Source organism: Heterocephalus glaber, unplaced genomic scaffold (assembly GCF_053883595.1).
Source record: "Heterocephalus glaber isolate CG9 unplaced genomic scaffold, H.glaber_assembly_v1.0 deba00001688, whole genome shotgun sequence".
Taxonomy (NCBI): Eukaryota; Metazoa; Chordata; class Mammalia; order Rodentia; family Bathyergidae; genus Heterocephalus; species Heterocephalus glaber.
The window spans coordinates 7,692,580-7,705,344 of NW_028258413.1; the positions used below are offsets into that span (position 1 = coordinate 7,692,580).

A 12,765-nucleotide genomic window follows, 5' to 3' on the forward strand; every position below is an offset into this window, starting at 1 on the left:
CCTCCTTTCCCACCTTCTTAGGCAAATTGACTTGAACCTCCTGATCTGGATGTCCATGGCTTCCTCAAGATTTGTTTCAGCTATTATTTCATTGAATTGTTTTTCTACATCTTTCTCTTTTCTTGTGTTCTCAAACACACATAATGTGAATTATTTGTGTTTAGTGGTTTAGATTTTTTATTTTTATTTTGGTGTTTTTGTTTTGATGGTTGGCTGGTTGGTTGGTTGGTTGGTTGGTTTTGTTGTGTTTTGGTCTATCTGGGTTATTTCAAAAACCTTGTCAAAGTCAGAAATTCTCTTTGACCTAGTCTATTATTGAGGCTCTCAGCTCTATTTTCATTTAACTTTTTGAGTTCTTTACTTTTACTAATTCTATTTGGTTCTTTTTAATTCTCTTTCTTTGCTGAATTTATCATTCATATTATGAATTATTTTCCTAATTTCTGTTGAGTTGTCAATCTGTTTTATCTTATACCTGACTGAGTTTCCTTAGGATCATTATTTTGAATTGCTTTTTAGGCATCTCATCAATTTTCCTTTCTTTGGTCCTGTTACTAGAGAATTATGATGTGCTCCTATGAAGACATAATGTTACCTTGCTTTTTCATACTCCTTGTGTCCTTCTGTTGCTGTGTACACATTTGATGAACCTATTGTCTAGCAATTTTATAGAATGGCTTCATCACAAAAGACTTTGAACATAAGGTATTGGTTGGCAAAGCTGTATTGGCTTTGGCTCTAGATGAGCACAGTAGTACCCTTTCTATAGCTTCTTGAGCTATCATCAACATGGCATTGCCTATAGTGGCAAGTTTGCTGATGGCCCTGGGTGTGGCTCACACATGTGTGAGTGTGGGGTGCCCACCACTTTCCAGGCACATAAGACATGATTGGTACAAGAGTGAAGGCACAGAGCCCCCATCAGATTTAGTGGGGTGCTCCACTCTATCAGGCACTGCACAGGAATGGGTCCTCTTAAGTTTCACTGTGCCACAGGAGCTGCTCCAGGAGATCTGAGCTAGTAGCAGCTAGGTTTGGTGCCAAAACACTAGTGTTCAGTGCAGGCTAGGTGGGGGAAGTACAACATGAATTGAACTCCCTTTCCAGAGGAGTGCAATGGGGCATATTCTCCAGCGACTTCACAGGCCTGATTCAGGGTCCCTGAGGACTGCATGGCTCCCACAAATAAAATCTGCAGGCGTTTGCACCAAGCAGGTGGCCAGGCCCTCCCATTTGCCTTTTTCTTGTCATGGAAGACTGTCCCATTTCAAGCTGATCCAGACTGGGGTGACAGGGTGGTTGACATACAGTCCCTTGTTCCTTTGGAAGGTTGTCCTGACTCCGTCCCTAGCTGTCCTGCTTCATTCACACTACACTCCAGCAGTCTCCCCCAAGTATTCTTTTTTTTGGGGGGGGTACCGGGGATCAAACTCGGGCCCTTGCGCTGTCAAGGCAGCCGGCGGAACCACTGAGCTAAATCCCCGGCCCTTCCCCCAAGTATTCTAGATAGCAGCTAATGTTCTTTCATTTGCACTGGGGGCTTCATTGAGGAAGGCAAGCATGTCCAGCACCTCTAGCTAGCCATCTTGCATATTTCATTCTTGGACTCTCACATAGGATTATGACTGAAGATGGCTTAAATCAGTGCAGATTATTTCAGACATACTACCTCAGTGCATAAAAAAAGAATAATTTTCTCATATGTGCTTTTAAGATATGGGTCATTATGAATTAGTGAAAAGTATTAAATTTCTACATAATTTTTTAAAGCAGATTTAAATGAATAATTAGGTTTTTTTAACTATAAAGATATCTCACTTGATTCTGATATAAATTGATGATTAAAAAGTCATCTTAATGTCACTTAACCATATTTTTCTCATATTTGATTTATAGTCCTGGTTTTCTTTCAAGTTATTTTTCTTTTAAATCTTAGCATGCATACCACAAAATCAGAAAGTAAAGATGAGGAGGATATAAATTTCCAACCAACTACATCTAGTCAGGTAAAAAATTAAAACTATGTTGTAGTATATGACATAAAAATCTCATCTTAAATCTTCTAAAATTTACTATTAGTTTGATTTCTTCCATATATCTGGTTAAAATAAAAAAGTATTAATGTTGAAATAGCTACTTAATGGGACCTAGAAAATGAGCAGAAAGAAGAAACAGATAGAAAGTGACTACTATAGAGTATTTTGGAAATAAATACGGTCGATTTTAGGAATAAGAAAAATATGGCTTATTGCTTCTTGTCATATTCAGGGAAATTCAGTAATTTAAAAGAACTAAACGTAAGTCTTTGCAATTATTTTAAACACTCACCTTTGCTTCTTATTACTTTATCTGAGAAGAGTTCTCCCCAGTCTGTGTCCATTTTTTAAAATTTTTTAAATTATAAACCTTAAAATAATAGGATGTTATTCTATATGACTTGTTGTAGCCCTAATAAAAATTCACCATTATGTTTTTAGTTCCTCCCTACAGTGGTAGAAACTGCAGAAAGTGTCTTAATGCCAAAAATCAAACAGACTAATCATCAGGTTTGAGAACTTTGATCTTAAAGAGCCACGTAATTCTTTTTTTACCCTCAGGTGTTGAAATGCCTTTGACTCTGCTGTCATTAATGCTAACCATCCCTTTCCTCAATCTGTCAATCACTCCAGGCTTTGTTACATTTCCTGTTCTCTTTTCTACTCTTCTCAAAATATTAGCAATCCACCTCACCCATTGGTGTGCGTGTTTATGCATCCCCCCATCATGGCAACCACATGGCAGACTTGCAGATGTCTACTCCAGCATGATCAGAGCTTGGGGCTTATTGTTATTGTTTTTGTTGTAATTGTTTATTTTTCTGCTTTTACATTGGGAGAGGCTTCTCAATATTATCACAAACCAAAGATTTATTTTTCTAAATCTGTGATTTCATTGTTAGAGTTCCATTTAAAGCATTGGAAGATTAAAGTATACACATATGCTATTTAAATATATTATCTATAAATACTAGTGGAACCATGCTTGAATTTCTGAAGACTTGACCTATACTTTTCTCATTTATCTTGCAGTTGCATAATTTATCAAATGAATCCAAAAACTATAAAATTGTATTTCGCTTATTTCCCAATTTAGTTGTACTTTTCATTTCAGAAGAGTTTTGGTGATCAATTTGAGGTAGACAGAAGATAAAACAGTTTAATTATTATGACCACATTATAGGCTCACTTATTCAGTATACATAAATGTTAAATGAAAATTTTGGTTACTCAAGTGTTTTAAAGTCTACATTAGAGTGCCTTGTAAAATACACTGCCATGACACTCCACATACCTATGTGTATTCCCCATGTTGACAAGATGCGGTGGCTTAGTACGTTTATAAAAATGTATGAGAAGGATAGTTCTTAAAATATTTCATTGTTTTACTTCAGGTCTATGGTGCATATAAAGGAACTAAAGAAACAGTCCTGTACACAGAGGAAACAATACCACAGAGGAAAAAGAGGACATGTTTTTCTTGTCCTCCACAAGGAATAGTCAATAATATAATGACAAGTGGTATGTGAAACAGAAATGTAAATGGAGAAAATATAGGAGGTGAAAAAAAAAACATAAGGCAACAAAGCTACTGCTTAATCTATATAATTTGGATTATTAGCTTTGTTACAAGCAATAATTAGGTAAAGAGAAAATATTTCCTTGAATATTTCAAAACCAAAGCCAAAATATTGCTTAATATATTTAATCTTTTCTGTGAATTTTGTGTTCAGTTTTTGGGATTGGAAGCAGCACTTGTTGAAGATTTTTATTTAAACCCACCTAATCCCCTTTGTTGTATCTATGAACTTTGGCTCATGAGGTATTACTTGTTATTTTAAGTTCACATTCAATGGGGCTTTGCTTTTAAGACTTTATGCAGTCCCAAATTAGGAATGTCCGTTGAGATTTTTTTAATTGTATGAAGCAATAAAACAAAATTTCATAATCAAGTAATGAGAACAACAATAGTTATTATACTGTATATCATTTTCTTCAAACTAGTTACTCAGAGTACAAGTAAACCCAAAAGATTCTCCCAAAACAGAAACAGATAACGCAAAACTTTTTTTCAATGAACTAAGATAAATTAGTAGTATAAACAAAACCAATTAGCATATATATTGAAGTATTTTTAAAACAATAGAATTTGTATTTGGGGGAAGTATTTGAACTTTGAGATGTTTTAAGTTAGTATCAACTAAGTGCCGTATGAATAGTTCCGTGAGAGGATACTTTTTAGCTAGATTTAGGACATTGGGTATTCCCAACCCATGAAAATTGTGTAAATCTGAGTCCCAAATATAATTAGATGAGCTTATTTCATATATAAATTTTCAAAGGGCCTGGGATGTAGCTTATCAATAAGAGTGCTTGCCTAGTATACATGAGGCCCTGGGTTCAATCCCTAATACTGAAGACAAAAAATACTTTAAAACTTGTCACATAAAGTGACAGATTGGAATACATCATAAGCAAGTTTCTCTTCAGCTATATTAGTTAACAATATTAATATTAGCCTATACTATGTATAATTATATAGGTCTGGCTTTTGATCTACTTAGTAAAATAGAATTCATCTTGTGGTGGGATATACATGTCTGTGTGGATATATAGATGTATTTTTTTATATTTCAGGAGTTATATACTTTATGATTTTGTGTATACTCTGGCTACTCTCAGGCCCTGAAGTTCTCCCTGGTGGAAATTTATTTAGACTAGTAATTATTTTCTATAGTGCCCGTCTTGGAGGGACACTTTTGAAACTCATTAGAATACCTACAGTGCCCCCACTTCCACCTCTTCTTGGTAAGTATAAAATAAACTCTTTTCCTTGTTGTTGACTATTTGTATACTTTGTACATTTACTAGTTGGAATAGATATAATTCAAAAATATTTCAATTTAATATTATCTATGTAGTTTCTTTGAATATGCATTACTGCATATGCTTGTATTTGTAGCTCTTTTGTAGCTGTGTTTATTCTTTGTATATATAGATTTTTTAACCTATTTTTAAAATAACTTGAATATACTCAATACATGATTCTTATTGCTTTATCATTGAATAAGACATTTTTACTTAATTTAAAATTTATTGCTAAAAAGAAAAATTTAAGAAAGACTGTTTTGTGTAGGTCACATAACTGGAATACAATTACAAGATTCATGTTATAGGGATTAGTATACCCAACGGTGCTGTGATTGTCATGTACACCATTTATGCCTCTTCACTGTGTGCACTCACTGTGTTTTGGCTCACCTGCTTGACATGCTGTTCCTTATCACCATTATTTTATAACTCCCCAGCTGCACAGAGGAAAATCAGTGGAGGAATTTCTATCTGGGGCGTCCCTTGTCTTTTAATTAACAACTGAGTTACATACTGCACCACATTTGGATATGTTGTCTGTTCTTTTCGTCCTTCATTCATTCTGTTTCCTCTGCTCTGTATTCCTATGTACACTGCCCTTGTTTTTCTTCTCTCTCAGAAAAATGAACTAAACCAAACATGCTTTATTTTCTGTATTTTTATTTTTTTAAGGGGTGTTACTGGCTGGTTTTATCATCAGGAATATTCCATCCATCAGTAAACATGTCAGAGTCCCTAGCAAGTGGTCTTCAACTCTAAGAAGCTCTGCCCTTACTATCATCCTAATACGAGCAGGGCTCGGACTCGATCCACAGGTAGACTGCCACTTATATCTTGAGTTCTTTCCAACAGCAGAGGCTGGTGGGAAAGAAAAAAGGCAGAATTTTTGTTCTAGCTGTTATAAATGGAGTCTGTAAGCAGAACTAACAACAAGGACTGCAGAAATATTGGCACCTTACTTTGTGTGTCTAGCTGTAATTGTTACTTGGATATGAGGAGACCTGGCTGTGATGTATTGTGTCTGTTTGTGGTCATCTTTCATCTTTTGCATGGCAATCAGTGTCCCTCATGTACCTGGATTGTTTGGGAGGCTCTTCTATGGAGACTATTTCCTTTTCAATTAACAAGGTATAAGGTCACCCAGAAAAAGATCTCTCTTTCTCTCCCTCTTCTCCTCCTCCTCCTCCTTTCTCCTCCTTCTCTTCTTCCCCTCCTCCCTTTCTTCCTCTTCTTCCTTCTCTTCCTTCCCCTTCTCTTCCTTTTCCTTTTCCTTCTCCTCCTCCTTCTCCTTCTTCTTTTTCTCTTCTATTTTCTTTTCTTTTTTTTTTTTTTGCAGTGCTGGGGATCGAACTCAGGACCTTATGGGTGCGAGGCGGGCAGCAGCACTACTGAGCTAAATCCCTGGCCCCTCTTTTCTTTTTTCTCTTTTCTTTTTCTTTCTTTCTTTCTTTCTTTCTTTCTCTCTTTCTTTCTCTCTTTCTCTCTTTCTCTCTTTTTCAGTACTGGGGGTCAAAACCAGGGGTGCTATACTACAGAGCTACATCCTTTCCTTTATTCTTAAATTTTGAGACAGGGTCTTACTAAGTTGCCCAGGCAGGACTTGAACTTATGATCTTCTCGCCTTAGCCTCCCTAAATGCTGGGATTATAGTTGTGTGCTACTGCACCTGGCTAAAAGGCAATTTTTCCTTCATTTTTGTTTTTAATTTTTAAGAGAGATTGAAAAGTTTCATAACTTTTTCTCCATGGAATTATGTCCATGCTGCTTATATCTTGAGTTCTTTCAAAGAGCAGAGGCTGGTGGAAAAGAAAAAAGGCAGAATTTCTGTTCTAGCTGTTCTAAATGAAAAACCTGATTGCTCATGAGCCGTTATTTCAGTATGTGGTTTTCCTGCCGCTTCTGTAAGTTTCTGTGTGTGACCTTTGTCCTCAGGCTCTGCGGCAGATGAAGACCGGCTGCTTCCGGCTGTCCTTTGGTCCGTGCATCGTAGAGGCGTGCACCGCTGCTGTTGTTTCCCACTTCGTCATGGATTTCCCTTGGCAGTGGGGGTTTCTATTAGGGTAATTGTTTTTGCTTTTTTTCACTAGAAAAATATACAGTTAATGAAGAAATTGCTCTTCACTGACGTTCTTTTCACAGTGGTGGAAAACCTTGGAAATCAGTTGATCAAAAGCAGAGCCATGTCTCAAAACTACCATATCTTTGACAAGCATTCATAGTTGCTAAGTGTGTGCTGCCAAGACAGTCCGCCTGCTCAGCTTATCTCTTCTCTGCTGTTTTGTAATGTCTGTGTATATTTTATCCTATCAAATGGTACCTTCTTTGGTCACTGTATGTATGTATGAAGGTATAGAAGAAATTTTTAATATAGCAATATATAAATAAAAACTCTCCCATTTTTAAAAAACATGCAAAGAGAAAATTATTTCCCTATATTCAAAGCCCCAACTATGTTTCCCACCGTTTCCCTTATGTCCAAATTCTTCAAAATAAGTCTGCAGTCACTGTCTCTAAACGTGAAGTCCTTTTCATTTTCAGTTAACTTTTGCCTCCACTTGTCCATTCCTGTAAAGTTTGTAGCAAGTGCAACCATTGCATATGTACTGCTGTAGTCAATGGATTTTAAATTAACTTTTCTTGTAAAATACTCAAATGTGTTATTACCATTTTATGTTTTTCACTTTTACGCTTCTGGAATTTGAACCCAGAGCTGCACCCACAGCACCTTCAGCCCTGCATTCACCTTGTAAAATATCAGAACTTTACAGATAAAGGTGACGTTCCCTTTATCACACCTCCAGTGGATGGAACTCCAGGGCATCCACAGCCTCTTCAACACGGGAACAGATTTCAGTGTAGCTCTTTCCGAGAACGTAGAATGGTATCCTGTCATGGATTTGATTTACATTTCCCTGATAACCACGGACACTGAGCACTTTTTCCTGTGCTGGAACTATCTGTAGATCTTCTTTGAATCTTCTACCAGTTTTTTAAATTGAGTTCTTATGAGTTTTAAATTATTTTTATATTCTAGACCCAAGGCTTTTGTCCAATATGTACTATGATTTTTTTCTTTAAGTGTGTCACTTGGCTTATTTATTCCCTTGTTTAATTGCATATCTGTTCATTTACTTTGTGACTAAAGCAGCTGAAATTATTTCTCACAGCTCTTGAGGCTGAAGGGCCAAGATCAAGACATTGGCAGCTTTGGTTTCTCCTAAGGTCTCTGCTTGGCCTGCAGGTGGCCACCTTGTTGCTCTGTCCTCTGTGGCCTGTTCTCTCACAGGCATTCTCGGTGTCTCTTTCAGTCCTCTTAGGGAGTCATCCTTTTCAATTAGGGCCCCAGTCTTATGACCTGATTTTTAATTGGTTTTAACCTAGGGCCTCACACATGCTAGGCAAGTGCTCTACCACTGAGCTATATCCTCAGCCCTTTTTATGTTGAAAGATGGTCTTACTAAGTCACCTGGGTTGGCCAAATTTACCATTCTACTGCCCCAGACTTCTCGGTAGCAAGGATTACAGGCTTGGGCCACCAAGCCTAGCCTACAATCAGTTCTTTTAAGCTGTCATCAAATACAATCCCATTGGTGGTGAGTTTCCACACAGGACTTGGGGAGGAGGGGACACAGTTCAGTTAATGACAGTTTCTAGCCTAGGGAACTTCTCTTCCTGTCTTTTCACATTTCTCCTTTTTTTCTGTCTCTTAAATAGAGGAATAATTTAGGGCCTGGTATCAGGCTCCGTTTGTTTGTTTGTTTGTTTGTTTTCCCTCATTCTGGCTCTAGCTTTCTTCTTACATTCTAATGTTTTCCAGTTCTGTCTACAAGCCAGATATATACAATTCAAGTCTACTGTATTCTGTTAACATAGGAAACATATGACAAGTTCTCCAAGTAGTAACATCCCACTGAAGCAGATAGCCATGTTCCATGAAGGAAGAGTGGACGTCCATCCTCAACATCCAAAAATGCTCATCTAAGATTTTGTGTTTCATTTTACATCTCATTATACAACAGTCGTGCACATTTTTGAGGATTTCCTATGTGCCAACCACTCTTCTGTGGGCTTTATACGTATTGATTCATCTTTATAATCTTCATGACAACTTTATTCTCACATTTCAGTTGTACAGATTAGAAAATATAGTCATAGAGTGGTTAAAGAAATTGCTTAAAGTAACACAGGTTAGAGGTGACTGGAATGACCTTGTAGCCTGACTCCAGGGCTCACATTCCCAGCCATGCACTGTGCTAACCATGTGAGTGTGTAGATGATACTTACATAAACATAGCACTTCTAGTCAGGGTATGGAAGTTTTGGTCAAAAGGTATATCATGATAATTTTTTTTTCCCCATTAACTTTATTGGTACATTTTAGGTATAAAATACAGTTACATTCATCATTGGGATCTTGTACCATTACATGAGTCTCTTGGTTCTTATTTTTTTTCCCCTTCCCTTGCCCTCCCTTCACCCCCTCCACCCTTCCCTATTTGCAAAGACCTTGTTTCCATTTTTTTCCTCTTCTCATATTTTTTCCTTTCCCTTTTTTCCCTTCCTCTACCCCTCCCAATTCCCCTGCTCTTTTAGACCTTTTCTTCCTGTTACACAATATCAGTTAGACATTTTTTAAATTACAATATTAAGATCTAGGAGACATTACCACAGATTTTACAGAATTTAAAAGGATATAGAAAGCATATTACAAAAATCTTTTTTGAAATAAATTTGACAACTTCTAAGAAGTAACAAATTAATGAAACTAACTCTGGAGGAAATATAAAATTTGAATAGCACCTATTAAAGAAAGTATATTCCCAGCTTGAAAACCTACCTATATGACAACAGCAGGCTCATAAACATTTTAACTGATAAATTATATCAAACATTTAAAGCAGAAAAAAGAAGGAAGACTTCTCCCCTCATTTTAGGAAATCAACATTGTGCTAATCCTAAAACTGGATAAAGATAATAGAAGAAAAAAGTATGAACATAGAAATTTGTTTAACAAAACAAACTCTTAGAAGTCAGATCTGGCAGTATGTAGAAAGTGGTTTTGTTATAGGGATGGCAGTGTTGGTTCAGCATTGGAAGATCCACCCCCGAAAGTAATCATTTTAACAGAGGAAAGGAGAAAGCCATATGATCCTGTCACTAGTTGGAGAAAGAGTATTGGACTAAATTCTACAGCTGTTCATGGTAAAAGCTATCAGGAGACTAGAAGTAGAACAGAACCTTCTCAACAGATCAAAGACATGTACTCCATACTTCCAACAAAAACTCCTTCTATGAATGGAGACGATACAATGCTTTCTCCCTAAAGTGGGGAACAAGAGCATACATCCCTACTCTTCATCTGTCCATTAGACTTTGAAACATAGGTCTAAACCAAAATAGTCTGGCAATAAAATGACACAACTAGGATAGGATTGGCACGGCAGAAGCAAAATCTTTATATGTAGATGAAATGATCATCTACAGAGAAAATACTAAGAAATCTCTAGGAGCCCCTAGAACTTGTACTTGAATTTAGCAGGATTAGAAAACACAAGGTATATATAAAAATTCAGGTCTGTGTATACTTGCTATAAATGAAGAACTGGATATTGAAATTGAAAAGTTATGTAGGAGTACAAAGGACCCAGAAAAGCCAAAAACAAAAACAAAAACAGTGTTGGAAGACGTTTAGCACCCAATTTTAAGACTTCTTCTAAAGCTACAGTAATCAAGGCAGTGTTGCTATAAGGAAAGTCATATAGATCATTTGAATAAAACAGAGAATCAAGAAATAGAACCACACATATATGGTCCACTGAGTTTTGAAAGATTATTTAACATTAGCATTTTATAGAATATAAACTCGATTCAAGAGGCGAGAAAGAGATAGTGTTTTCAGCAAACGGCACTAGAACACCTGGTATCCGTATATAAAAAATTAACCTCAACCCTTTTTTTCCATACATGAAAATAACTTGAAGGGATCTATGAATCTAAATAAGAAAGCCTTAAAAGTATAAAACTTTAAGAAGAAATTATAAGGGAAAATATTTATGAATTCAAGGTAGGCAAGAACTACTTAGGATACAAAAAACATGATTATAAAAGAAAAAAATTGATAAATGAGATTCCATCAAAATTTAGAACTTTAAATGACATTAAAATGAAAAGTCCTTAAACAGACCATATTTACAATGCATATAACCTATGAGCAGAATATATAAAGAATTCTTAGAGCTCATTAATAGACAACCCAATTAAAATGTAGACATAAGAAGATGATAAATAGCCAGTATAGCACAAGGAATGGTGTGCAATTCTGGAATCAGAAAAATACTAATCAGTACAATAATAAGATTGAATTATACACTCATTAGGGAGATGAAGTCAAAAGTTTTAAAAGCCTTGTCATGACTTTTTCTTTTTGTTGGATTCTCTCCCTTTCCGTTTAATTTGTCATGCCCAGTGGATTCATTCTGCTGGGTTTCCTGGGTTTGTGATCCTCATTGTCTTTTCCTAGGGTATTGTCTAAAATTTTTTGGAGTGCTGGTTTGGTATTCATGAAGTTCCTGAGGTGCTCTTTATCATGAAAGTATCTTACTTCTCCATCAATTTTGAAAGATAGTTTTGCAGGGTACATCAATCTGGGTTGGAGGCTGTTTTCCTTTAGGGCTTGAAATACATCCCTCCAAGCTCTTCTTGCCTTGAGGGTTTGCATTGAGAAGTCTGCTGTGATTCTGATGGGCTTTCCTTTGTAGGTGATTTGTTTCTTTTCTCTCACTGCTTGTAGAATTTTATTCTTCTGTTGGATTTCTGGAATCCTAACTATTATATGCCTATGTATAGATTTTTTTTGATTAAGGCTAGCTGGAGTCCTGTATGCCTCACTTATCAGTATGTCAAGTTCTTTCCCCCTCCTTGGGAAGTTTTCTGCCATCACTTCTGTGAAGAGTTTTTTTATGTCATCTGCACTCTCTCCTCTTTCTTCATTGACTCTAATCAGTCTTATGTTATTCTTCTTTGCATCGTCTAGCAGCTGCTGGATTGATTTCTCATGCTCCCTTACAATTTTAAAGCAATTTTTCTTTTCCTGGTCACCAATTGCAATCTTATCTTCTATATGTGAAATTCTATCCTCACATTGGTTCATTCTGCTGCACAGACTTTTGTTGGAGTTTTTAATCTCTTGGAAATCTGTTTGTATCTGTTTTATGGATTCCATTTGTTTCCTGTGTTGGGATTCCATCATGTTCCTCAGATCCTCTATTTTTTTATCTGTATCTTCTCTAGATTTATTAATCATGTCTTGCACCATGAGCAAAATCTTTGCTGTTATCTGAGTAATTATTTCTGATTTCATTTTTCCCAGATCCTCTTTTGCTGCCAGTTCAGAGAGTCCAGGTGACTGAGTATCAGTGTTCCATCTCGTCACCTGATCTGGAAGTCTGTTTTTGAGGCTTGTTTATGTGTCTTCTCATTTCCATGGAGGGGGGCTGCTTCTGCCGCCCACGCGGCTCACCTTCTCTGCCCTAGGAGCTTGGGATGGCAGCGGGGGAGCTTCCTTCCAGGTGCTGGGACCGGCTGAGTTTCACTGCCCTAGGAGCCTGGGATGGAGGCGCGGGAGCTTCCTTCCGGGTGCTGGGACTGGCTGAGCTTCTCTGCCCTAGGATGGAGGCAGGGAGCTTCCTCATGATAATTGAAATTTTGTTGGACAGAAAGTAAGATGTTAGGATTTTTCTTCATAGTACATGTCACATGAACCAAAGACTTGGATATAAAATGCATTCTCATGTAGAAAACATGAGTTCCTTTTTAAAATAAGTTCATTGACAAAAAAAGGCATTTAATTTTTTCCTAA

General features: G+C 36.7%; 1 protein-coding gene across 9 annotated transcripts in view; it reads left to right on the forward strand.

Moving 5' to 3' along the window:
• LOC101725249 (sodium/hydrogen exchanger 9B1) overlaps positions 1-12,765 on the forward strand; it is a 106,770-nt gene that overhangs the window by 34,844 nt on the left and 59,161 nt on the right. For 7 of the 9 annotated variants that reach the window (XM_087198732.1, XM_087198731.1, XM_021245392.2 and 4 more), the window contains exons 2-6: positions 1,937-2,006; positions 3,431-3,557; positions 4,674-4,844; positions 5,580-5,722; positions 6,840-6,967. In XM_087198732.1, the coding sequence (XP_087054858.1) occupies positions 1,938-2,006; positions 3,431-3,557; positions 4,674-4,844; positions 5,580-5,722; positions 6,840-6,967 (638 nt within the window). In that variant the 5' untranslated portion in view covers position 1,937. The remainder of the gene's footprint in view (positions 1-1,936; positions 2,007-3,430; positions 3,558-4,673; positions 4,845-5,579; positions 5,723-6,839; positions 6,968-12,765) is intronic. The other 2 variants (XM_087198736.1, XM_087198737.1) reach the window with 1 other exon arrangement.